A 26,652-nucleotide genomic window follows, 5' to 3' on the forward strand; every position below is an offset into this window, starting at 1 on the left:
CTCATTGCCTCTTTCATAGACTATTGAAATAACCTTCTCATTGGTTTCCCTTCATTACTCTGCACTTTAACCCATCATCCATTCACCTGCCAAAATGATTGTCCTAAAACACAGATTTGGACATGTCACTCCATTACTCAATTAACTCCAAAGGCTCCCTGTTACCTCTGGAAACAAATATGAAGCCCTCTGTTTGGCATCCAAAGATCTTCACTACTTAGTCTCTTCTCATTTTTCCATTCTTAAACTTTACTCTCCTCCATACTCTACAGTTCAGCTGCATGGACTTGCTATGCCTGGTGCATGCCATTCCATCTCCTGATCACATACCATATTCACAACTATTTCCCAAGACTGGAATGCTCTCTCACCTCACTTTCCCCCTTTCCTTCCCTTGTTTCCTCAAGACTGAGCTTAAATCTAACCTTAGGCAGGAACCCTTCTCTCTCTTTCATTCTTCTCCTAATTTCTTCCCTTTGAGATTATGTATCTTATATGTGGATAGTTATTTCCATGCCATCTCCCCCTACCCATTAGGCTGTGAGCTCCTTGAAGGCATGGGGCAGTGTTTTGCCTTTTGTGTATCCCCAGCTCTTAGCACAATGACTGGCATGTTTTGAGTGCCTAATGAATGTTTATTGACTGTTATTAAGTTTCTTTATTATCTTTCATAAACCTCTGCTGAACTATTTCAATTGATAGATAAGTACCTGAAAGAAAATCGATTTCTCAGTTGATGTTCCTCACTTTTTTTAATCTCCAAATAATTGATTTCTTATTTCCTACTATATCTCTTCCTCTTCCTCACTGTCCATAAACTTTCATGTGCTTATTTGATTTTTTTCCCTTCAAGGTAAGTAAGCAAAACCTCCATCTCAAGGGCCTAATGGATGGAATGTTTGTTGTTATTAATGGGGGTGATGATAATAATGATGTAAGGACTGGTGACAATAATGGTGAAGGAGGTGGTGATGGTGATATTAGACTGTGGTAAGTATTATGGTAGTGTTAGAAGAGCTAGTGGCCATGGTGGTGATGATTGTCATAATGGAAGCAAAGGTGATTGAATTGGTCATGTTGACGACGAAGCTGTATAGCACAGAGGCAAGGGTACAAGATTTAGAATCATAAGCACTTTGGTTTAAATTGAGGCTCTACCATTTATTAACGAGGTGACCTTAAAATTTTTACTTTATGTTCCCAGGCTTCAATTTTCTCACATATAAAATGAGCGATTTAAAGGAAATGGTTTTTAAGTTCCTTTCAACTTTAGTTCTGATAGTCCTATAACTGCATGATGGTGATGATAGAGGGATGGTGTATGAAGGGCTATTGCTGATAGCAGAATGATGGTGAGGGTAGGGAAAACACTAGTAAAAAGACCATAAGACGTTACATCAGATGGCCTAGATTTGAGTCCCAGACACAACCTTTAATAATTATGATCTAAATTCTCTTTCAAAATTGTTCTTCAATATATTTCTAAAAGATAGGCACATGTTCAAGACAAATATAAGAAAACACTAAGAGAGCACCTGATTTTGACAAATTTATATTGCTTGGCCATGATAAACTACATGGTCAACTACTGAAAGGCTGGGTGGATGTGTTTGCTCTTATGTCATCAATGATCTTTGAAACATTGTGAAGAATGGGAGAGGTACCGAAGTATTAAGGAAAGGAAAGGTTGCCCCAGATTAACAAAAATAAAAGAGTAAAATAGGGAGTCTTCATATTGTAGACTATTGATTTTTATTCCAATTCCTGTCAAAAATCTAGAACCTTTTGGTAAAGAGATAGTGGATTTATAAAAATATAGCAGTAACCATGCCAGACTAACCTAATTTTCTTTTTTGAAAGGGTTACTAAAATGATCTATCAAGCTCATACTATGGATCTAGTTTATCTGAGTTTTAGAAAATCACTGGGAAGAATTTTTCAGGTTTTTCTTGAGGAGATGATGGAGAGATATAAATAATAGTACATATTATAGATATAGGTAATATAGATACAAATAATAGCACAATGAGGTGCATTTGGAGCTGGTAGAATGGTCAAACCCAAAGAAGAATCATTAATTGATTGATGTCAATTTGGAAGATTTCTGGTGGCAGTTGCCTGTTACCTATGTTTGGCCTATACTCAACATTCTTATAAATGATATGGATAAAAATGCAGATGGCACAATTTTCAAATTTCCAATTGACACAAAAGTGAGAAAAATGTAACACACTAGATGGCAGACTCTAAAAATATCTTAATGGGTTAGAACTTTGAACTGAATCAAACTTAATGATAATTGGGGGTAAATGTAAAAAAAATTCATAGTAAGTCAACAATTTGATACGGTCACCAAAAAATGCAATAACAGGAGTATGAAGAGAGGTATAAAGAAAATAATAGGCTTGTATGATATCCCAGTATGGTATTCACTTCTGCATCCTATACTTTAAAAGGAATATTGACATGTTGGAGAGGATCTAAAGGAAAAGGTCTAGATGGCATAGGTCCTTGACTTCATGCCACATGAGCATCAGATGAAGGTATTGAGAATTAGCCTGGAGAAAAGATGATTTGTAGAGAATATGATAACTGTATCTGAGCATTAGTAGGACCATCATCTGAAAGAAATATTCAGTTTGCACTATTTGGTCCTGAAGAGCAGAATTAGTAATAATGGGTGAAATTTGTAGAGAGACAAATTCTAGCCTTAGGTAAGAAAAAACTGCCAATAAGTTAGAATTATCCAATGGTGAAATGGATTGTTTAAAGAAATAGTGGACTACTCTTTATCAGAAGTCTTTAATCAAAATCTGAATGCCCTACTGTTTGAGTTTTCTATTCAAGGGATTTCTGGTCAGGAATCGATTAGGTTATAGGGCTTTCGAGGTCCCTTCTAACTATGAAATTCTGTGATTCTGTAATCCTGGCAATTGAAATGAGAAGACATGAATTCCACTTCTAATTTTATGACTTACTACCTAAGTGACCTTGGGTAAATTATATCACTTCTATGATCCTCACTTTTCCCATATGTAAAAAGTAGCAATAGCACTTGTGCAACCTAATACAAGTAGCTGTTTTGAGGATCCATCAAAATCAAACAGCATAATGTATCTGAAAGTGCTCATAATCTCAGGTCACAATACAAATGTGATGGGTTATTACTATTATTTATCATTACCATGCTACTAATGCTCTTCACTGTGTTTCCTTGAGCTCAGTCATGAACCAACCCTGAATCTACCCTCAGCCCTTTCCCTTGCACCTGTCTCCACCAAGCTTCCCAGTGAATCGGCCTGTCCTAGACAATGTGATGAGGTAGGTAAAGTTTGCCTTCAATGCTCTCCACTTTCCCACTATGGCATCATCCTAACTGTGGAGGGGAGAATGAGGCACCTGTGAAAATAGATGCCTGGTGTCAATGCCTTGATTTTACAAATGAAAACTGAACCAAAGTGAGTTTATTGGACTTGTCCTAGGGCACACAGTAACATAACTCAGGAATTCAGTAACAGAACAAGAACATCACTCTTCTGACTCTACTAATAGTTCATCATAATTGATAGACTCTACCTATCAAATCCATTTCATCTTTCTAAATTCAGGTCCTTCTTCCTCCATAAAGCCTTCTATCAACATTGACTTCCCTTTCCAATCTGTGTGCATTAATTCATTTCTTTTGCTTGCATGCTACTGTCTAATATTCTCTAATTGTTTTATGTATGTACAGAGTTTCCCCCAAAGGAGTATATGTTCCTTGAGATGAGGGTCTATTGAATATACTTCTTACGACTTATCCAACAGTGCCTAGCCAGTGCTCAGTGATTGCCTACTGCACTGGATGATACCTGTCCTTTTAGACTTTCCATTTTTCAGGTGATTTCCAAAAGAAAACATAGTTGTGAGAAATCAAAGCATTCATATTGTTTTTATCACAGCATTTGTACCCACTCGAGGTAAAGCCAGTTTAATTAAGGGAGGCTTTAAGAGCTAGCCAATGATGCTAATACTGCTGAGAATCACATTATGTGACACTACCTAACTATACTCCCCAATGTTTGCTGTGACAGGGAGTTTTCCTTGACCCACACTGAGGTAAATACACTCACTGTAATTATGTGTGATTGTGTAATTACATTAAGATGTAAGTGATCATAATGTGTGCAGAAGAAATCTCATTCAATTTGTTGCCACTAAGGGAATGTAATTACTGCATATGCAGTGGACAAGAAGAAAGGACATTTCCAAGGATGCATTTAGGATAATGTAGGAAGGGTAGACAAAATGATTTTCCAAAAGCACAGAATCTGATTTTGTCATTCCAGTACTCAATAATCCCTGATGGCTCCCTATGGCCTTTGGGACCAGATACAAAATTCTTTACTTGATATTTTAAGCTTATTTCAACCCAGCTCCAGCTCTCCTTTCCAGGCTTACCTTACAATACTCCCCCTCCCTGACGGACAGTCCTCTTTACTGTTGCTCATCCTTGACAATGTATCTGTCACCTCAGTGCCTCTTGACAAGCTGCCCCCTATGCCTGGGCTGCGTTCTATACATATACATGCTTCCTAGAATTCCTAGTATCCTTTGATGCTTAACTTAGGCTCCACCTCTTTGTGAAGACTTTCCTGATCCCCATCAATTATTTCGTATTTATGGATTTATTTTGAATATAATCTGAATTTGCCAATACATGTACATCTCCCTTAACATATTTTAAGCTCCTTAAGAACAAAAATTTGTTTTTCTATCTCCAGCACCTAGGATGATTCTTGGAAATTAATGAATGCTTATTGATTGATTGACATAAATATCTTCATTTTTATTATTTGCAAGGACATGGATTTCCATCACCAGGTTACACAATGGCCATAGTAAATAGAAAATAAAAATGCAAAAAAAAGTAGGCAAAGTTACATTTAAAACTAAGTCAATATGTAACCTTCAGGGATCCTTATGTAAGGATTAGTGACCTCATTACTCCTTGATTTTGACACCACTGCCCTACACTAAATTACTTTTCTTTGTCTTCCTTCTTCAATCCCTGTGACTGCCTGATGACCCAGAAGAAATGAAGGCATCTGACAGGTACACAGATAGGATCATGAGGCAGACTTGGTACCTGGGTCCCATGGGCCAATGCATTACATGAACAACTATGATTAAGATGCTGGGAGTCAGTCAAAAAAAAATTATTAAGCACACACTATGTGCCAGGCACACTAAACTGTTATTCAGTTGTGTCCAACTCTACATGGGATTTTCTTGGAAAAGATACTGGAATGGTTTACCATTTCCTTCCTCAGTGTTTCCCCATTTTACAGATGAGGAAGTGATTCAAATAAAGTTTAAGTAACTTGCCCAGGGTCACACAGCTAGTAAGTGCCTGAGGTTTGAACTTGGAACTCATCTCTTTTTGACTTCAGGCCCAGGCTCTATCCAGTGTACCACCTAACAGCCCCCGAGTGATAGGCAAAAGGCAATTTCTGTACTTGAGGAACTCACAGTCTAAAGGAAATCTAGGAGAGGCCATGTATCTTGGAGCCAGAGTCAGAAGCCTAAAGGCTAGAGGAAATCTTACAGGCTATTGATTTTAGCCACCTCATCTTAAAGATAAGGAAAGTGACAGAGAAGTATGATGACTTACATAAGATCACATAGTAATAACAATAACAGCTAATATTTATATAGTTCTTACTATGTGTCAGGCGCTGTGCTGAGCACTTGACAATCATTATCTCTTTTGATCCTCACAACAAACCTGGGAAGTAGGGGCTATTATTATCCCCATTTTACAGATGAGGAAACTGAAGCAAACAGAAGTTAAGCGACAGTCAGTAGGCGCCTGAGGCCAGATTTTAATTCAGGTCTTCCTGCTTCCAGGCCCAGCACTTTATCCACTATGATAGACAGCAGTATGGTTCACTGCCCTTCAATGCTGCTTGACTCTGTGTCATCTTATCTGATAATAATGGTTGATGGAGACAAAAACTCGGAGTTTTGGAGATAGAGAATAAGCCCTACTATGTTCCAGGCACTATGATATTATCTCATTTGAGACTCACAACCCGGAAAGGACAGTGCCATAAACTGACATACCAAGTAAATGTAACAGGCCAGTGAACTCAAGTCTTCCTGACTCCAGATCCATCACTCAGTCCACTTCATCTAGAGCTACCTCCATAGATCAAGTAAATAAGAGGATCATCCTAGTAGCAGAAGAGCTTGAATTAACCAGGTCCTAGATTCCAGGTGCAACATTAGTAAGCTAGAATGCAAGTTAGCACATGGTTTGTACCCTGATAAATCTTGCTCTTGTGCAATCACTCAGACCCTCTCTCAACGTGGCATTAGTTTCCCTTTGAGAAAAAGAGAGAAGTGGTTGGAATGTTGTCTTAATAAACACCAGTTTATCTTCCTCATTTTCTCACCATGTTTAGTCTACAAGCCTACTGCAAAAGAATAATGATGACCTTCAAAGCTTCCTATATTACAAAATATTGATGGTGCAATGAGTAACAATGAAGCAAAGTGTCTACTGAAAAAGAAATTATTTAAAATTATTCCTCTTTTTTAAATATGTTCCAATTAGAAATGGAATTAAGACATCCTTTGGGATTTCTCTGAAAGCCAAGAAAAAACTCTTCATCAATAGAACATTTAATCTAGGGTTTATGATTAAAGCTTATCTTCATTAAATTGTCAGTTTTTCAAATAAAGCAACATGCTCATAGTTTATAAAGAAACAAATTGTCCCTGCATACTTGTTGCCATCAAATGAGAAGGTGAATAGCATGGGACTTGGTGTCTGAATATCTGGGATCTACTCTCTGCTTAGCCACTAACTATCTGAATGAACCTGGGAACTTCATTAGATCTCCCCATCCCTCAAATATGCTTTAAGGGAGTTGGATGAGATGATTTCTTAAATCCTTTCCAACTCAAGACATTAAAATAATATTTTTTTTACTAAATGAACTCTAAGGCCTCCTCAGACCTAAAACGATAATTCCCATTTTATTTCAAAAATAAATGATTTGATAAAAGTCAGCTAGGTGGTACAGTGAGTAGAGTGCCAGGTCTGGAGTCAGAAGTACTCATCTTCCTAAGTTCAAATCTGGCCTCAGACCCTTACCAGCTGGGGAACTCTGGGCAAGTCACTTAATCCTGTTTGACTCAATTTCCCCATCTATAAAATGAACTGGAGAAAGAAATGGCAAACCACTCTGGTAGCTTTACCAAAACAAACCTCAGCTAGGATCACAAAGACTCTGACATGACTGAAACAACTGAACAACCACAAAGCTAGGTAGGGCAGTGAATACAAAGCAAGGTTGGGAGTAAGGAACACCTTAGTCCAATTCCTTCCTTATACGCTTACTAACTGTAAAATTCTGTTCATGTTCTTTAAACTCTCTGTACCTCAGTTTCCTCATCTGTAAAATGGAGCTAATAATATCTGTCTCACAAAACTGTTGTGAAGATGAAATGAGATTATATGTATATATGGTACTTTGCAAACCTCAAAGTGCTGTACAAATGCCAGCTATTTTTATAAGTTTCAGAACCAGAAAGGAACTTGAAGATCATCTAACTCCTCCTTGTTCATTTTACAGGAACATTTATGAGGAACCTGAAGCTGCAGAAGGGAAAGGGGTTAGTCCAAGATTACGTAAAGACCTGGAGTTTATGAATAAATCAATGAAAAAGCATTTATTAAGCTCTTAATTTATTTTTATGAGGGATTCAGATACAAAAGCAAAGACTTCCCCTACCCTCCAGAAGTTCACGTTTTAAATGGAAGAAGATAATTCACATACGGAAGTGATGACCAGGCAGGACTATTTGGTTCTGGAAAGTGACAGGGATGATGGGTGAAACCATAAGGTAATAGACTGGCAGTTCCCTCCCAAAATCAAGGGGAGAGCTGATTTGACCATAGTTCAAGAACTGAATTTGGGAGATAGGAGAAGGAAGGGGAATGTCCAACAAGCTAACTGGTCAGATTATCATGAGGTTGTGTACAGAGAAGTAAGCAAGGTGAAGCATGCCTGGGTTCTGACTGATACAGAAGTCCAGGAAGCAGCCACAAGCTTAGAACCATTTCCTGCAAGTAATTTTATATATACTGGTTAAAATCTATTTTTAAGGGACATAGTGAAAGTATGGTGGATTAGACATCAGGAAACCTGGGTTCTAATCCCGTCTCTGCAATACAGTGATTAGCTATTTGATCTTACACAAGTCACATAGCCTCAGGTAGGCCTTTTACCTCACCTGTGTGGAATGAAGGAGTTGAACTAGGTCAAAGGTTCTTAATCTTTTTGGGTCATGTAGGCTGTTGGCAGTCTGACAAAGCCTAGAGACCACTTTTCTGAATCATGTTTTTAAATATATAAAATAAAATGCATTGGGGCACAAAGGAAACCAAAGATTAGTGAAAAAGGTGTATTTTTTTTTCATCCATGATCATGAACCTGCTAAAATCTATCCATAGGCTCTTTGGAAATCTATGGATCCCAGGTAAGAATCTCTGTATTAGATGATGACTGAGGTCTTTTGCTGCCTCTAAACTTTATTACCCTAGAATTATATAATAAAATGATCTCTAGGACTCTTTCCAACTCACATTGTCTGTAGTTCCAGAGCATCCTGGGGTCTCAAACCCTGAAATTATGCCATAGTGATGACTACAATATTTATGGAAATAAATCAGTCTCTCTCTTTTAAACTAATTTGGGAGAAGAGGGGAGTAATGGGATGTCAACTGTGGCTATATGAATATATGCACATAACCTTTAATACATCAATTAATTATCATCAATTAGCCCTTATATTTTGGTCTACAATGTGGAATCCATTGTGCAAGCTGATATGAAAGATAAAAGATGAATGACTAGAGCCTTTTCAGAAAAAATATGTGGCTCTTTTCCACATGCCAATCTTGATTCCCAGAATTCACCCTTCCCCAGAGGATTCTATCACTGAAATGTTTCCAACTGTTCTCAAACCCTACTGCATTCACCATCTTCTCCAAGCCCTTCCTAGCTGACTTCTCCATCCTCCAAACTTGGATAGTTTTCCATACAACCACAAAATTCTATCTTGTGGTATTATTAAAGTATGCAATGTCATTTTTCCCCACTAGATTGCATCCTTTTGGAGAGCAAAGGCCTCGTTTTCATTATTTTTTTTTATTTCCCCCAGAGTTTAGCATAATACTATGCATTTGGAAGATACATTTAAAATGTTTGCTGAATTGATTTAATAAAACTTGGGCCCTGTCTTCTAGGAGCTTAGGACGTGGTAGATTTTTAAGTCCTTGAAGCCTCTGACTACCCACCTGTGAATATGTTCTTTCTCACTCTCTTAGAGCAGACAATTTAGAGTCCGTGGTAGACTTTCAAAAGCTTTTATAAATATTGGTTCAGGACATTGTTTTCTTGAGCTGTTTATTAGTCACGTCCTTTTTTCCCCAGTCTGCCATATTGGAATGATTCCCTTTGGTATAGTACCAGGGCTGCGTGAGGCTTGACTCCATAGGCTCTTCTGAAACAAAGAGCCAACAATTTCACTTATTTATTTATGGAGTGTTTTTGTTTTGTTTTGTTTTGTTTTTTTAAAGAAACAGAAGTGACTGGTTATCTTTGGGTCTTTGCATTATTGAATTTGGTTAAATATTCTTCCTGGTCCTTTCCTTTTTAAATCATAACTGTTCAAACACAATCATGAGTTCAACTAGAACTGGTGTCTGGCTTTCAAAACTCAGGAAAGGACAAGGCCTTTGATATTGTGAGTGAATCATTGTTTCCGTTGGTTCTCCAGCTCCACATTCTAATTGCTGTGTGAATGCTATCACATTCTGCTTCTGGGTTGTCTTCCCTTTAATTTCATGCTGTAAACCACACATCAATACTTGTGGCTTTCCATCCTTGCTCTGAGGGGCAAAAGAACCCATGTAAAACAGCTCAGTCTCATAATCCGAACAACTTGGTCCCTTAAGCCTAGGAAACTGTATAGCTGGCAGGGGCTGAACCATGATTCCAAAATCCTTGGTAAATACAGAAGGCAAGGGACTAGGGGGTGATTTGAAGAGGAAACTTCCTGGTTTATTACAGGTGACTGTCATGAAGTAAAATTTATCATTTCAATTGTGCTGAACAGTAATGTGTTTATGTGGGACTTTAAAGTTACCAAGTTTTTCAAGAACCTAGAGAAAGTTCCTTAAGAGTGTGTGTGTATGTGTGAACATATATATATATATATATATATATATATATATATATACACACACACATATATATGTATGCATGTATATATATATGTATATATATATACATATACACATGTATATGTGTGTATATTTATACCATTATATATTTTCAGCATTTTATTTCCAGTGCCCAGTCCAAGGTCTTTCACATAGAATATACTTAATAAGTGGTTGTGCAAATTGTTGTCAAATGCCACATTTGATTCTCAAGACAACCCTGCAGCATGGTCATGATTACACCCATTTTACAGATTTTGGAGTAAGACTGGATTTGAGTCCTGGCCTGTTTACTAATGTGATCTCTTCATCTGGAAATTAGGGATAATAATGTATGATACAGTGAAAATATATTTAGAGCCTGAAAACTTCAGCTCAAATTGCATTTCTGCCACTTACTACCTATGTGATCTGAAAAATGCGGTAGTTATGCTAGATGTCCTCTTAGATCCAACTCTGTATCTATCATACTCATAGCATTTTGAGGTTCAACTGAGATTAAATCCCTTTGTGACTTCTTATAAAATACTCTTCAGTGTGATCTATTCATAGAACCATAGATTTGAAATTTGAAAGGATCAAAAAGATCATCTTATCCAACTTGACTCATTTTATTGAATACGAGGAAAATGAGGCGGAGAGAAGTGACTTGACAAAAGGTTGAAAGAGGCAGTCCTAGAATTCAAGCCAAGGTCCTGGGATTCCATAATCAGTGTCATTTTCACCTCACTATATTCTCGTCTTCTTACTACCATTAGATTTTCATTGCCCAACTTTAGACTTTCTCCAGATGCAGGTAACTAAGAAAAACGTGAATCTATCCAGTTATGTCTACAAAAATATACCTATTAAAACAGCATAAATATCAATCTTTTTTGAAAATGGCTACTTATAACAACATGGTTTATTTCAGTGTTTAAAGAACATCTATTCACAAATTAAGAGATTTAATCGAGCTTCTACTGTTATCAAACAACAGTTATTTCTAATTTTTCATGCCAGTTTAAGTTTAAAAAAAAACAAACCTTCACCCACCTTGAATATTTTCAGAGTAACTGAAACCTCCCAGCCCAGATCAAACTAACACTCCTTCTTCTAGACCATAGCTTAGACATTAAAAATTCTAAGGGTGCTTTCTACTGCTATTGGCATGAACAACCTGCTGTTAGCTCTAATTGGTGTTACTAAAGAACCTTATCTTTGACTTTGGTCTGTTGATCCAGGGACATGAAGTGCCTGCATCTTCTTTGCCAGAAGGGAACTATTTTCCTACAGATTCTCTCAGCTGCTGAATTCTCTCACTCATTATTGGCAAAAACTGTGTGTGTGCGTGTGTGTGTGTGTGTGTGTGTGTGTGTGTGTGTGTGTGTGTGTGTTTGTATAGGAGTGATGATGGGGGTGTGGAGTTTTCTGGAAGAGATACCATTATTTACATTTTTAGTCTGACTCCTGTAGGATAATCCTGTCCAAGTAAAGTTTCATTACCAAATCATCATCCCCCTTCTTTGTTATCATGCCTACTTTACAATTAATCACTTAAAATCCTACATTCAACCATCATAGCAATCATCATCGCTCCAAACAATTTTTCAATTTTTCTTTGCTCTGACTCTTTAAGCACCTCCTCTTTTTTCGGATTCAAAATTCATTTATTATTTACTTACTTAGACACAAGTCACTAGGAAAGCAACTAGGGATAAAAAGGCAAATTAAAAACAATCCCTGCCTTCAGGGAGCTTATACACTACTGAATGTGTTCCAGCATGATTGAACAAGTCAGACTAGATTCACTGTGGTATCCGTATGGGCATAGAAATAACTCCCAGCACTTTAAAATGCTACTTAATTTGTAGGATAACTAAGAAGACATTTTGGAGAACTCAAATCACTATTTAAATATGAAATTTTGTTGTCATTGTTTCAGTGATTCTTTCATTGATATAAGGAATTCCCAATGAGAAAACTCCTTCTACCAATACGGATCTTCACTTGCTTTCATATTGTTACTCTCATAGATTTCAAAAACATAGATTTAATATCTAAAGAGAGCTTCTAATTGAATCCTCTGATTGTCCAAAGGAAGGTTTTGGAAGGTTCCACTAAGAACCAAAGAGATGAAGTGACTTGAATAAATACTTGCCCAGATCACACAAGTGACCTAGGTCTGCTGATTCCAACTTATTACTCTTAGTAAATAATGTAATTTGTATAATCTTTTGAAGTTGTCAAAGTATTTTTTCTTACAAGAAATCTGTGAGGAAGGTAGTATAAAGTGCATTATCAAACAAGGAAATTACAAATAAGGAAACTGAGACTTGGAGAGATGAAATAATCCGCTCATGGACAACCATGTCAGTGTCAAAATTCCAAATGAGCTGCACCCATTTTGCATCCAGTATTCAGTCTACCAAACTTTGCTGTATCATCGTGATTACCAGCATCAGCATCAACATCCTCACAGTGGTAGTAACAATAATGACATCATAATGTATTATGTAAAAATACGTATATTACAATTATGTAATGACAACAGCAATTACAATTAGTGAGCATGCCTTACCATAGAGGCATCTAGTGAACTGTTACATGATGATAAAATAGTAGTAATAATAGTAGTAGTAGTAGTAGTAATAAGTAGTAATAAGCACAAGTAACATTTACGTAGCACTTTAAGTTTTGCAAAACGCTTTACACATATTATATCATCTAATTCTCACAACAACCCTGGGTGGCAAGGGTTTATTAATATGCCCATTTCACAGAGGGGGAAACGGAAGTTAAGTGACTCATCTGGGGTGACACAGCTAGTTCATGTCTAAAATCATATTTGAACTCAAACCTTCCTGAATTCAGGTCTAGTACTCTATCCATATACCACCTGACAAGCCAAGGTAGAGCCCAGGTACCTTCCTATAGTTCTTGAGCCACTGACCAAAGCTGAGCCTTGAGGGTGCTGGCAGCTGTGAGGGCCAGGTCACTGTTTCAGTGAAAGGGAACCCTTATTCATCTCCTCTTAGATCTCTGTTGCTAAAACCAGACAGCTGCCCTGATCATCCTGAGAAGCGTGGCATGAATTCAAGACTTGAACTTAGGGATGGAGGGGCTCAGGTCATGCCTCAGAGATAGGAAACTCCTTTTAGAACCATGAGTACCTATCAGTGCTGTGACTAGGTATTCTGGAAACTATACCTTAATGGGCAGGGTTCCCTGCCCTCACTAAAGAGAGGACGGGCCAGGGCCTGAATCAGGCCTCAGCCACAGGGAGGTCTCCCTCCATTGTGCCCCTTAGATTCCTGAGCCATAAACCAGGCCCAGACTGGGCCTTTTGGCCTAGTGTGCCCGGGTGCTAGGGAAGTGTTCTATTTTGGTCTAGGCCAAGCTCCCATTGTATCCTAGGCCATCTCTAGTCATCCTGATGAATATCTGGTCACTGGACCCAGATGGATCAGGAGGAGAAGTGAGGCTGGTGACTTTGCACAGCCCTCCCTCACTCAAAACAGAGTCAAGTGCAAGTCATGTTATCATTTTTCTGATGTCACGGTCTTCTTTGAAAATAAAGGACAAATACAAACCGTGAGTAAACCAAGCTGCCTGAGTGGGGACCCAGATAGCTGGGTAACCCAGCTCATCCTCTCCCTTCTATCTCCCTCTTCCCTTCCTTTGGGGTTTTATGGTTTACTGGCTAGATATACTTCCTTCTTCCTCTCTCCCTCCCTCCTTTCCTTCCTTCCTTCCCTCTCTCCCTCCTTCCTTCCTTCCTTCCTTCTCTCCCTCCCTCCTTTCCTTCCTTCCTTCCCTCTCTCCTTCCTTCCTTCCTTCTCTCTCTCCCTCCTTCCTTCCTTCCTTTCTTCCTTCCTTCCTTCCCTCTCTCCCTCCTTCCTTCCTTCCTTCTCTCTCTCCCTCCTTCCTTCCTTCCTTTCTTCCTTCCTTCCCTCTCTCCCTCCTTCCTTCCTTCCTTGTCATTCCCAGAACCTTAAACCCAGTGCACTCTGAAGCCCATGGGCTAGACAACAACAGGTCCCTGCCCAAGCTCCACTTAACGGCTGGCTTAGAGTGATTATCACTAGTAATAGTTTCTGTTGATTTAGTTATTTTTCTTTTGTTCATTAAAAGGACTATACCCTGACCACTTCTTAAAGAGGCCTATTCACTCAATGGTTGTTACCTCCCTCTAACTGAGAATCTGAAAAGGCCAGCTTAAAAAGCCCCAATGCATCTTGGGCCATCTCTAGTCATCCTGATGAATATCTGGTCACTGGACCCAGATGGCTCAGGAGGAGAAAGTGAGATTGGTGGCCTTGCAGAGCCCTCCCTCATTCCAAACAAAATCAAGTGCAAATCATGTCATCATTTTTCTGATGTCATAGTCTTCTTCGAAAATGAAGGATGAAAACAAATAGATAGCTAGGTTCAGAAGGATGAGCTAACTTTTTCCTTAATATATTTGCACAATTAAAGAGAAAGAGACTGTTAGTAGAGAAGAAAGTGGAGGAAAGTATTTTCTCATTATGTGTCGTACTTTAGGTATTACTGGAACAAGTATCTTCAGTGAGTGTTTGAACAGGGTAACCCTGAGATGAAATTGTGAATTGGATAAAGATCTTTGGTTCTCTCAACTTGTACTTTCTAAGACCCTGCCCTCACTCCAAAATGGCCTTCCCTTCTTTAAGTATTCAGGCTCCTTGTGCTTTCCTGTCTTGTCCTGTCCTCCCTTCCAGTTTTTCACACCTGAACAAAAACTATTCCCTCAAAGGAATCTGTTCTTATATGTGAATCTATGAGTTGATCAATGTGTTCCTTCTACTTGTGGATTTTCATTTTAAATCTTAGCCCTTATTATGAAAGGAAAGTATTAATCCCTGTTTGTCCCAACTAAAAGGTAATAGAGATATTGATGAGGAAATAAGGGAGGAATGCTAAGAGGTTTTCTGAACACAGAATTATTCCCTAACCAAGAGGCTATGACTATAAAACACAATATCTCAGTCCCGCAGCCAGGTTGTCCACTGACATCATGCAAAATGGGTTCTACATGTTACTTAAGTTATTACAGGTATACTAACTGTCTGAAAAATGGATGTAAAATCTAATTGAATTCAATTCAGAAAATATTTATTAAGGGCCTATTATGGCATGAGGCACAAATGTGGAGGATACAAAGACAAAAACGATGTCTGTCCATGCCCTTGAGAAGCTTACATTCCATGTTTTTAGAGAGTTTTACAAAGAATATTATAAGGGGAACACTGGATTAAGAATCAGTGAGCATGGGTATGAATCTAAAACTTGCCACTTTCCACCTATGTGACCTTGGGTAGATCACTTTAGGATATCTGGACCTCAGTTCCTCCATTTATTAAATGGAGTTGGATTGAATAAACTTTTATCTCTCTCTTATCCCTAAACTTTTGTTCCTATGACCTCATTTTGATACTCAAAAGACTTTGTAAGATTGATAGATAGTACAGTTATTATTGTCTCCATTTTATAGATGCAGAAACTTAGAGTTTTAGTGGCTTGCCCAAGGTCTTGCTGCTATACTGGACTCAAGTCTAAGTCTTCTGATTCTAAATCCAGCTCTTCTACACATCTGCATAGCTGCTTGTATATTTCCATGGCTACTTCAATGATTAATGACATTATTATTTGTATATCAATTTATTGTCTTTGAAAAGGGTGCTTTGAAGAATAATAACAAAATAAACCTGCCTCCCCCATTGGGGGAAAATCTTCCTGCTCTTTCACTATCTTCAAATTTATAAATAATCAGTTGATAGCCTAATTTTCTTACAGTTAAATCAAAGCCAAAATTCATAGGCATGGGTAGCAACCTGCAACTATTAAAGCATCATTTGTTACCTTGAACAGGGCAGTGAGAGTGGATGAATGGAACTGAATGGTCTGAATGTACAGCCAATGTGATTAGGTAGCTATTACCGATTCACAGTAAGCCAAATCATATCTCATCTGAAAGCACAAATGAGTTTTTCAATCAAACTTTAATGGATCCCTGACCTTTTTTTGCATATAAGAGATAATGGAAAGGCCTTGTAATTAAAAGAACTTCTTCATTAGAAACTCACATTGCATTTGAGACTTATATTAACACTATGTTTTATCAGGATTGCCATCTTGAAAGCTTGCCTAGTATCTGGAAGTGTTGGATTAGGATTGAGAAAACCTGGATTCCAGCTCTGCCATTTACTTTTACTTGACCCTGTGTATGATATTCAAGCTCTTGAAATCTTGTTCTCTTCATGTATAATGTAGTGGAAATAATACTTTTATCTCCCTGAAGATAGAAAACTGAACCTGATAATCGCTTGAGGTAAGGAACTGGACCAGGCAATCACTTCCAACACTGAGAGAAGGAAAGTGATTTGCTCATTGTGTCAGCCAGATCATAGCTCTATGTGATCTTAAGTCATACCTTTTGTGAAATAAGAGAACATGGCATATCTTCTTCATGGGGTTGTTGTGAACACCCAAAAATCTAGTAATATAGGTAACTGAGTAAATATGACATACTTCAGTAATGTCAAAGTCAAAAAAAACAAGGCCACTAAGTCATATATAAGGATCCCTCAAGGCTGCATATTGACTTAGTTTTAAATGTAATGTTATCAATGTTGTTGGTGTGTTTTTGGGAGGAGGTATAATTTATTTTGTTAAATATTTCCCAATTACATTTTAATCTGGTTTCAGCCACCCTTGGGAGGGTTGAGTCTGAATGCATGTTTGATGCCTCTGGTATACTACATATTGTATTAAAGTTAGAATCATGAAAATCTGGGTTCAAATCCCTTTTCTGTTTTAAGTGGGTTTTTCTCAGCATCAAGAGAAGCTCCCACAATAATAAATCAATAGGAGAGAGTCTCCACACCAAAGAAAGGTCTTTGACGTAACTTGTGACCATATCTTAAAACTTTAAAGTGCTATATGAATTTAAAGATGTTTAAAAAAATTAAAATTTGTCATAGCAATTTTACATTGTGAAATTTATGTTTGAAATGAAATCTTTGATACCATCAGAGGAGCAACATATAATATTTTCACATATAAGGATCTATAAGATCCAGCCTTAACAATTTAGATACCTCTACACTGCCAGCTATGTTTCAGTTACATGATGGATTGGCCAGAAATCTGTCTTAGACCTCACTGCATCCCAAGTGCCCAAAGTAATAATACCCCACACAAGGTAGGAGCTCAGGAAATGTGGGTTAATGATGATTTTCTTGGTGATTAGTAAGAGACATTGAAACTCAATTTATTTAATGAGATCTTAACCAAACAGCAATGATAATAAATTGCAGGGTCTATCAAAAAACAAAACAAAACAGGACACAATGCCTTTAGGTACTTAATGAATATTTGAATAATATAAAAAATGTATCTGACAGTGATTGCTAGACTGAGAAGAGAGAGGTGGGCTGAGGTTTCCTCCTGTGTTCTAGGACTCTGGACTTTACCATGGGGTACCTGGGACCTTCGGAAAGTCCTATATTTCAAGCATCCCTTTTCACATTGGCTCTTCCACCACACAGCTGCCCAGCACACAATCACCTCTTTCTCTTTGCTCCTGTCGTTGTCATGATTCATTAGGTACAAAGACAGGAGACTGGCCCAGAACAAGTCGGAAATAGAGTGTTTCACCCCCAAAGAGAGTATGGGGAATGGTGGGCGAGCAACCATGAGCAGGTAAGCAAACAGTAAGTGGCTTGAGGCAGTGTGGAATGTCTGTGAGCAAGAGGAGCCAGCAGGCTGGGCCTCAGCCCAGATCCTCAGTCTGTACTAACTGTGCTTCCCATCCAGTACGTCCAACATCTTTGGCTACCACCAATTCTTTATGTCTGTTCGGTTCACAAAATCCCTCAGGGCCATTCTCATTTTAAGTCATGAGAACTTCATGCCCAAGATGTTGTTCTTATCCAGAGTAGTGTGCTTTGCATGCTTAAATGTGAACCTGAGGGATGCGACTTCATGGGTGCCCTGCACTGGAGATTGCAAATAGGAGGAGATTGCAAGGATTTCATATCACAAATTGAGCTGACCACAAAAACCAATGACTAACGACCCCCAAACCAGTCTGGGATGGAGTCTGACACCCTTCCGAGGCTAGCATGACCACTGCTATAGCAAGTCAGTCAATTGGTAGGAATAAAGATGACTTCCCTGGGCTAAAATGAGATGAGCTAGCCTTCCTCTGACTCCAGTAGATTCGCAGCTCCTGTACTTCCTATATGTTCCATCTAAATCATACCTGTCACTGAGCTGTGCATGTGTCTTGGTTATGGTTCCTCCACTACCTGGAACCTTCCCAGGAATCTTGACCTTCTTAAATCTGGATGTGTTGCATGAGTTCAAATAATTGCTAAATTGCATGGATGTATGTTTCCAAAAAGGAGTAACTGGGGGAAAGACTTATAGAAGATTATTTGAATCAGTGTTCTGGGAATTTGTTAAAGGAAGCAGGGATTGGCCACTTATACATCTGGCTTTGCCACCAGCCTTGGGTTCTAAGCAATTTTCCAGTTGTATTATGTTATAGAAAAATAGAACTGAAGCAATACATCCCTGGCTATAAGGAGAACATAAAACAGATGACAGCAGACCCATTGGTTGACTTTTATTTATACATACATACATAAATTTATTTATGCATGCATACATAAGTACATACTCTCTCTCTCTCACACACACACACACACACATTTTTTTTCTTTTCTGTTGGAGCTATGGAGAAATCTATGTTTAGAGAAGCCTTCAAAGTGATAATATTGTGAAACATTTCACATTGGTTATTGAATTTGTTTTTTCTTCAATGAGTTACTTCAGGTTTGGGAGCCATTTTTCAAATGCTGTAGTATTTCCAGTTCTCTGTGATCTTCTGGATGTAATCTTCTAGACCACTTTTACTCAAGGGCACCTTCACAGGAGCCATTCCTACAGTATTCCTTCATGATAGAGCAAGTATTCTTAACCATTTTTATATCAGAGTTCTTTGGTGGTCTGATAAAGTCTATTGACCCTATCTCAAGATAAATGTTTTTAAATGCATAGAATAAAATATATAAGATCACCAAGAAAAACATATTGAAATAGTAGTCATTTTTTTAAGTCCATGGACCCCAGGGTAAGTGTTCATCCTAGAAGATACATAAGGCTACTGTTGTGCTAACTCTAGGGATTCAGTTTTGATTCTGGGCAGGTCTAAGATGACCTCAGAGATCCCTGCCCTTCAACCATCAAAATGGATCTTCATCCTCCCATACCCAAGGACACACTAGAATTTCTAAAGGTATATCAAAATGTCAAATGAGGTCATTCAGATAGAGCTAAACTGGGAGAGATGTGAAGCAACTTCTGTCATATTAGTCCAATGAGTCAGAAGTTGAATAGATATCCTAAGGAAAGTCTATGGAAGTGCATCACCAGTGGCAAGCCTGAAGTAATATGGCATAATATAAGTATCCACCAATTTAATACAAAAGTTATTCCTTACATAGGATATTCCTATATCTACTCACTCTTTGGGTAAATCAACCCATCCTGTTCTCATCTTGACAAGTCTGGGTTCCCAGAGATAGGCCACACATGGTTACATTTAAAATCTCTCAGGGTACTAGAAATAACACTATTGGGGGGAAAACATACTTTTTTCTGATTACCATTCTAATTCTTGAGTCTTCAATGATATTTTTCCTTTTTTTTTTTCCACAAACAGGGATTCATAAAAACTTATAGATCTTTTTAAAATAACCATTTCATTAGCAATAGGGCAAAAGAAATTTTTAAAAAGTATTGATATACATATATTAAAGCAAATGTAAATATCATAATAAAAATAATAAAATATACCTGAATCTACATACATTCCCAGAGATATACTCAGGAAAAGTGAGGTACCTATCAAGGGAGAAAGGGGAGGGAAGAAAGCCTACATGTTTATGATAATGTATATCTCTGGAATGCAGGCTTTGGTGTCACTGGCCCATTCAAGAAGATCTGCGCAAAAACACAGTCTCTTCCTACTTCTTGTCTTTTTATCTTCGTCAGCTGGGGAAATATTCTTCTGTACTCTAACACTTGCAAGCTCCTTCAACTTAGAATATTCTTAAATGAATGTTTAGAAAGTGTTTCCTCTGAAGAACAGTTCCCTTTAAATCAGAGAACTGAAAGTTTTTATCAAACTATCTTTGAGCTATACAGTCTAATATAGCCAGTCATTTTCTCATATACTATCCATTCAGAACAGAGCTCCCAGGAACACAGCTCTTATTGACTGTAAGTCAGGCAAGGAATTTAGCCAGCTCGCCAGGATAAAAAGCAGCTGCAAACCTCTCTCTGTTTTTTCTTCTCAAATCAGGGATGGAAATATAGGACAAGAGGCTCTTATGAGCAGCTTCTCTTCTCTCCAACTGTAGGTGGTGTTAAAAGATCAATAGCTGTCACTGAGGTTTTTGGTCAATGACTGGGTTATTACTCTGGTCAGTTTAAAGGAAATGTTCCCAGGGGTCAAGGAAATAGATGGAGGAGGAGAGAAGACTTTACTGAGAATCACTGTGATGATAACTTGGCACAGAGGTCTACAGATCAAACACACATCCCCTCATGTTCTAGATTATCAAGAGAGCCAAATACCCTAGAACAAATCAGAAATAACAATAGTGCCAGATATTGCTGCCAGCAGATGTTACTTCCTACTAATGCTCTAAATACCAAATATTCACAATGAAACGAACTAAAGAAATGGAAAATCTCCTTATGTGTCAATACTTTGTCATATCAAAACTTGAAACAGCTCTTACCTATTAGATGCAAAGACTTTATACTACTTTTTGTCAATAACACTCTTAGTTCCAAGCAATACAATACAGAAAAGGTCAAGAATAACAACATTAGACAAATATTTCAATTTGTAACTGTTATGTGCAATTAGAAAACTTGAAAACCCAATTAAAAGCCACAAAATGTAGGATGAAAGGAGGGATCCAGAAATCAAGATGATATTAGAAATTCTAGATTTCTTTAATCACTAATGCAAAAGCCAAAATTCAAATTGATAACAGGAAGTCAAATCAGTACAAAAAAATAAAATAAATATTTCAGTATCAATCAAAAACTTACTCCAAGGGCTTAAGAGGAAAAGAAACCCGAAGGGAGAGAGAACACACAAAGGAGAATGAAGAAAATAACTGGTCGTCTCTAGGGTCACAAGGAGTGTAAAACAATGAAACACAAGTCAGTTCAAGTGTGGAATAGATAGTTGGGCGTCCTTAATATAATGAACTACAAAATAGTTAAGGGAGGTGACGGTAACTCACTTTTCTCAAAACTGGAAAGGCTCAGAGCTGCTAAGAGTCATATTTTTTCACTCACGTGCTTTACACAACCCATGAATCCAAAATAGTTTTACCAGGTTCCTCTCCAGTACATACTCGATGCCAACTTTCTTAACAGAAAGTATTACTTATCTCCTGTAAAACATGAGAACACCAATAACTCCAAATATCAGCCAATTATATACTTATGTACTTTATACCACATTCACAGTATGTATCACTAAAATGAAAAATCTATAAAGGCAAGGAAAAATACACACACACACACACACACACACACATGCACACACACACATTTGCCATAAAGCCAAAGTAATGTACCAAAGTACCCCAGTTATATAAATAAACCATGAGTTCAAAACTGAGTCAAAGTCTTTAAGATAATCAGTAAAGACAGTAGGACTTTTACTACATCTTGTTCAATAATTGCCAAAGTGATTATGATGTGCTCTATACCACTGGGGCACTTTAGCACATGTGGAATTGTAAAAAGTGTTTAGCACAGTTCCTGGCATGTAGTAGGTTCCATATAAAGGTTTATTCTCTTCTGCCTGCCCCTAATAACACCTGTCTCAAGGGTTGGTTGTGAGGATCGATGAGATATTTATAAATCACTTAGCACAGCATCTTTTACTTAGTAGATACTTAATAAATTAATTCCTCCCTCTTCCATACATATTAGGTGCTTAACAGATACTTGTTCAATGAATTATATTCAGTTATTGCAGAAGGTATAGCATTCCCATTAATCATACAACATAATTCTTTGCTTTTGGTGTAGTGGTAAGTGTGTTTCAGAGTGCTAGAATTCTTTTAATGGGTGATAATTCATCCCCTGAAATGACTAAAGGCAATGCATTTTCCCTCTCCACACGGAACCATATCATTTTATTGTTTTATGATCCTTATTAATAGCTTAGGCAAAGTTTACCAGGTGTTGATCTCCCAACACCTCCATGAGGCTGGGCAGATAAATATTAGCACCATTTTACTGAAGATAAAAAGTTAAGTGAGGGAGTTAATGGATAGCAGAGGCAAAACACAGACACAGGCCAAGTCTTTCTGACTCCAAAGAACACTAAAACAAACTGCCTTATTCAGAGCGGGAGAGAATACTTCTGATGTGTGAATTCCAGGGCTTAAATAAGCTTCACAATGAAGAGGTTGGCGGGGCATGTTAAAAGAAGCTTGGAGTGCAGCCTGGAGAAGAATATTTGTAAAGTGATATGTTGGGTGCTTGGAATAAGAAGATAAATTATACATACTCCCTACCTTCAAAGAGCTTATTTTCTCCTGGATGACACACTATGGAAAGGGATGAAGGAGGGAATCTATTAGTCAACAAATTATTCAATAGAATAATATAAATTGTTTAATAAGTAACTAAGGCTAATGGATGGAATTATAGTGAATTGATCTTTTCAGTGCATCACTGTTCAAAAGACCTCAAAGTGAGATCAGTTCTATTGTTCTAGGGTGGCACACCCTCACATTATCAAGTGAGTAGCCAGAGATGGGCTCTGAGAGGGTGTCTGATTCTTTTTCTCATATAAATTCAAGGGTTAACCTTGAAGGATTGGATTGTCTTTTCTTTTATATTATCACTCAGGAACCACTCTCCCTCAAACCAGTGTGTTTGTAATTGTTTATTCAGTTCATATCAATTAGCCAGTGAGAGTTAATTAGTTTTTAGTTGGTACTATTTATTAACATAGTATAAGAATTTTTAATGTGTAATATTCTCTCCAATAATCTGGGACACAGTCCTCCACAAGAATATACAGAGTATATGAAATTGAGCTTAAAAAAGTATGTATGGCAAAAGGTTCTGGTTGAATAAAAGCCCTTTTTCTCTCAACTTCTGCTCTTCATAAAATTCTCCTGAAGTGTGTATGCTCTCTACTGGGCCAAAAGGACAGAGGTCCTTGTAGAGTACTGAAGTTTTACTTCTGTCTATCCCAAAGAGTGCCAGGTACTTCAAGCTACTTTTCTTCTACCTATCTAGCTGGTCTCTTTCAGCTACCAGTTGAATGCACCATTACCAGTCTTCTCTCATTGACATGACAATGAAGAGGAAGAAGGTTGTATTCAATATTCTCACCTCCATGCCCTACCTTCTAATACAGATCCAAAAGTTCTGCATTTCTAATATACTCCCAAAACTTGATTCCCAGTGCAGTTGATGGAATGTTCCTGTTAGAATCTGCATTTCCAATTATACAAAGGCACAGAGTTGACTTATTCTTTCATCTCTTCCCAAAACCTTTCATCGTATGACTTTGCTCTTTGCTCCTTCCCAATGTGATTGAGTAGGCTGTTCATACCTAATTAATGTTTCTGATTGATTGAATCCCTAGAGGTTTCTAGAATCTGTTCATGCCTAATTTAGAGATCTGGCTGATTCTGTAACTCAATCAAAGGGTCATTCTTTCCTGTTAAAGATATCAGGGCATAGAATATCTTGTTAGTTGCATTAAATGAGGTTGCGGATATGAAATATTTGATACTTGTCTTATGAAAGACTGTCATTGCAGAAAATCTGAGTGAAAAACTAAACCTACTGTTTTGTAACATTTAAGAGTATATGCATTTTATATCCGTAAAGCTCCAAAGAATAGTTTGACCAGTCAATTAAAAAGCTTTCACTAAGTACTTACCAGCTCTGTGACCTTAAGCAGGTCATTCCTCCTTCTGCAGGCCTATTTCTGGATCTATTCAATGAAAGGATTGCGCTATCATCTGGGTCATTTCCAAGCTTTTATATCCTGTGGAACAACATTATCCTAAGAACTATGGAGAATATAGGTAAAATACGATCATCCCTAGCATGAAGGTGTCCTTAGTGCTATTGAAGAGAAAATACTCATAAACAAGAGAAGGAGGAAGATTGGTGGTGGTAGTGGTGGTAACCACTCACATTTCTATAGAACTTTAAGACTTAGAAATTGCTTTTTTAACAATGACATTTGTGAGTCAAATACTACATTGATTGTCCCTACTTTACAGATTAAGAAATTGAGATTCAAAAAACTGAAATGACTTATCTGAGATCACTTTTAATGGTTTTATAACAAGGTGCACAAAGTCACAATACAATAAATAGAAAGGGAGGAATTGAATCTAGTTGTTTTTATTCTAAATCTAGTGTTATTTCTTCTTTATCATTTTCATGTAAATGAAACAATTAGAATTGTTTCATACTTTTATATTGTCTTGCCTTATTCATTAACTTTATATGCATATACGGATACATGGCTGACCTCCTCAAGTACACAGACCTTCTTGGGTACAATGTTTGTTGTATTTATCCTTCACTCCTGTGGGTATTGGTTTGTTCCAAGTAATAAGGGCTATAACAATTCAATGAGGGGAGATGGCAATAGTGACCAGTCATTGGGATAAATCTGTCTTGAAACCACATCCCCTAAAAGAAGATATGAGACTATCATAAAAGTATTTCAATTATTCCAATACACTACCTACCCAACTCTGCTCTTGTAGAACAGGAAAGTGCATGACTGAGAAGGGCCACAAGCCATAAAGTGAAGACCCAAGGAAGGGTAGAGGCAGAAGGAATTAAATATCTAGGATATTTTTTAACAAAATATTCTTTAATGTCCTTACCCCAGTTCATCCATGGCTATAATTGAATTTTCTGTACTTTTAACTACCCCTGTAGTAGAAGTCATTTTTGTCACTGCTCAGTTGTCTAGCTGAGTATAACAAGGTGGTAGAGTCTATATTTTTTCCAACACTATAATGAGAATGGGGCTGGTTACAGCATTCTTACTGTTCTTTTGCTTGCCTAGAGGACTCAGAAAGTCATGTCCTTTGATTTGGCAAGGATTTAATGGAAATTAATGACAAGTGAACTCAGTTTCTCCTACTAGAATATAAGTACCTTGAAGACAGGAACTATTTTTTTCTTCAATTAAAAAAATTCTTCATCTTCCTACATAAAAGTTACAGTGTAGTGCTCCAGTGTTCCAATTTATAGGTGACTGCATTCTTGGGGCTCAGAGAGCTATTCATATTGAGCCAATACTGCTATCAGATCCAGGAAGGTAATTCTTCCTGGCCTTTACCAAGAACAATGTCAATTCTCAATATCTGAATCTCTGCCTAGGAAGTTTACAAACAACTCTATGATTCCTTGGTTTTAAAAATGACATATAATGCATATAATAAAGTAAGTTGTCTTTTGTACATTTTATACTGTTTTCAGATTAATTTTCTAGAAATACCACTAAGAAGGAAAGAAATGATAAATCCCAAATTGACCTAAAAAAACTTTCAAATGCTCTGCACCACAATCAATTATGCAAAGGAATATTTTATGAGGCTATCAAAAACTGGAAGTGAGGCTAATGTTTCTCTGATTTAGAATTTAAATTACTGGCTTCATTAATCGACACAAATAAAAACTGCTTTCCTATTTCCCTTAGTCTGGTTTGCAAAGAGCATCATAAATTTCATGAGTAAATTCCTTTTGAAAGGTAATGCTAAATTGTAGAGAGAGGCAGCCAGTTGGACATAACGAAGAGTCAAACTTAGCACCAAGAAGATCAGAGTACAAAACCTATCTCTGCTGTTTCCTAGTTCCATAATAAATTAATCTCTCTAAGCCTCCAGTGCTTCGTCTGGGAAATGATGATAATAATACCTATAATAACTACCTCAAAGAGTTGTTTTGAGGCTCAAGCAGCATATTGAATGTGAAGTGTTATAGAAACGACAATGTAGGCATTTTGTAATGATGAAGGTGAACCAGCAAGAGGAAAGGTGCTCAGAGCAGGATCTACTAGTAAATGTTTAGTGATAGACCCTGCGGAGGGGGAAAAATGTACACAGGATACACTTTGAAGTTTAATCTGCACTATTATTTTTTCCATCACTTTCTTAAGTATAGGCAATCAACAAATCAATAAATCAAGCCCTAATTTATCCTGTTTGCCAATTTCTTAGGTGTAATTGCTCACACAGAAAATACAGCAACCAGCTCTTGAGAGATGGTACAAGTTGGTTTCATTC

The 26,652-nt window shown here is 37.5% G+C and overlaps 1 protein-coding gene across 2 annotated transcripts in view; it reads left to right on the forward strand.

The window, feature by feature from the left end:
- Positions 1 to 26,652, forward strand: part of GRM5 (glutamate metabotropic receptor 5) — a 661,865-nt gene that overhangs the window by 621,997 nt on the left and 13,216 nt on the right. Inside the window, exon 8 of one of the 2 annotated variants that reach the window (XM_072616794.1) lies at positions 17,882 to 17,977. The exons of the other annotated variant lie outside the window; for it this stretch is intronic. Within the exon in view, the coding sequence (XP_072472895.1) occupies positions 17,882 to 17,977 (96 nt within the window). The remainder of the gene's footprint in view (positions 1 to 17,881; positions 17,978 to 26,652) is intronic. 2 annotated transcript variants of the gene reach the window in all.

This window comes from Notamacropus eugenii, chromosome 5 (assembly GCF_028372415.1).
Source record: "Notamacropus eugenii isolate mMacEug1 chromosome 5, mMacEug1.pri_v2, whole genome shotgun sequence".
Lineage (NCBI taxonomy): Eukaryota > Metazoa > Chordata > Mammalia > Diprotodontia > Macropodidae > Notamacropus > Notamacropus eugenii.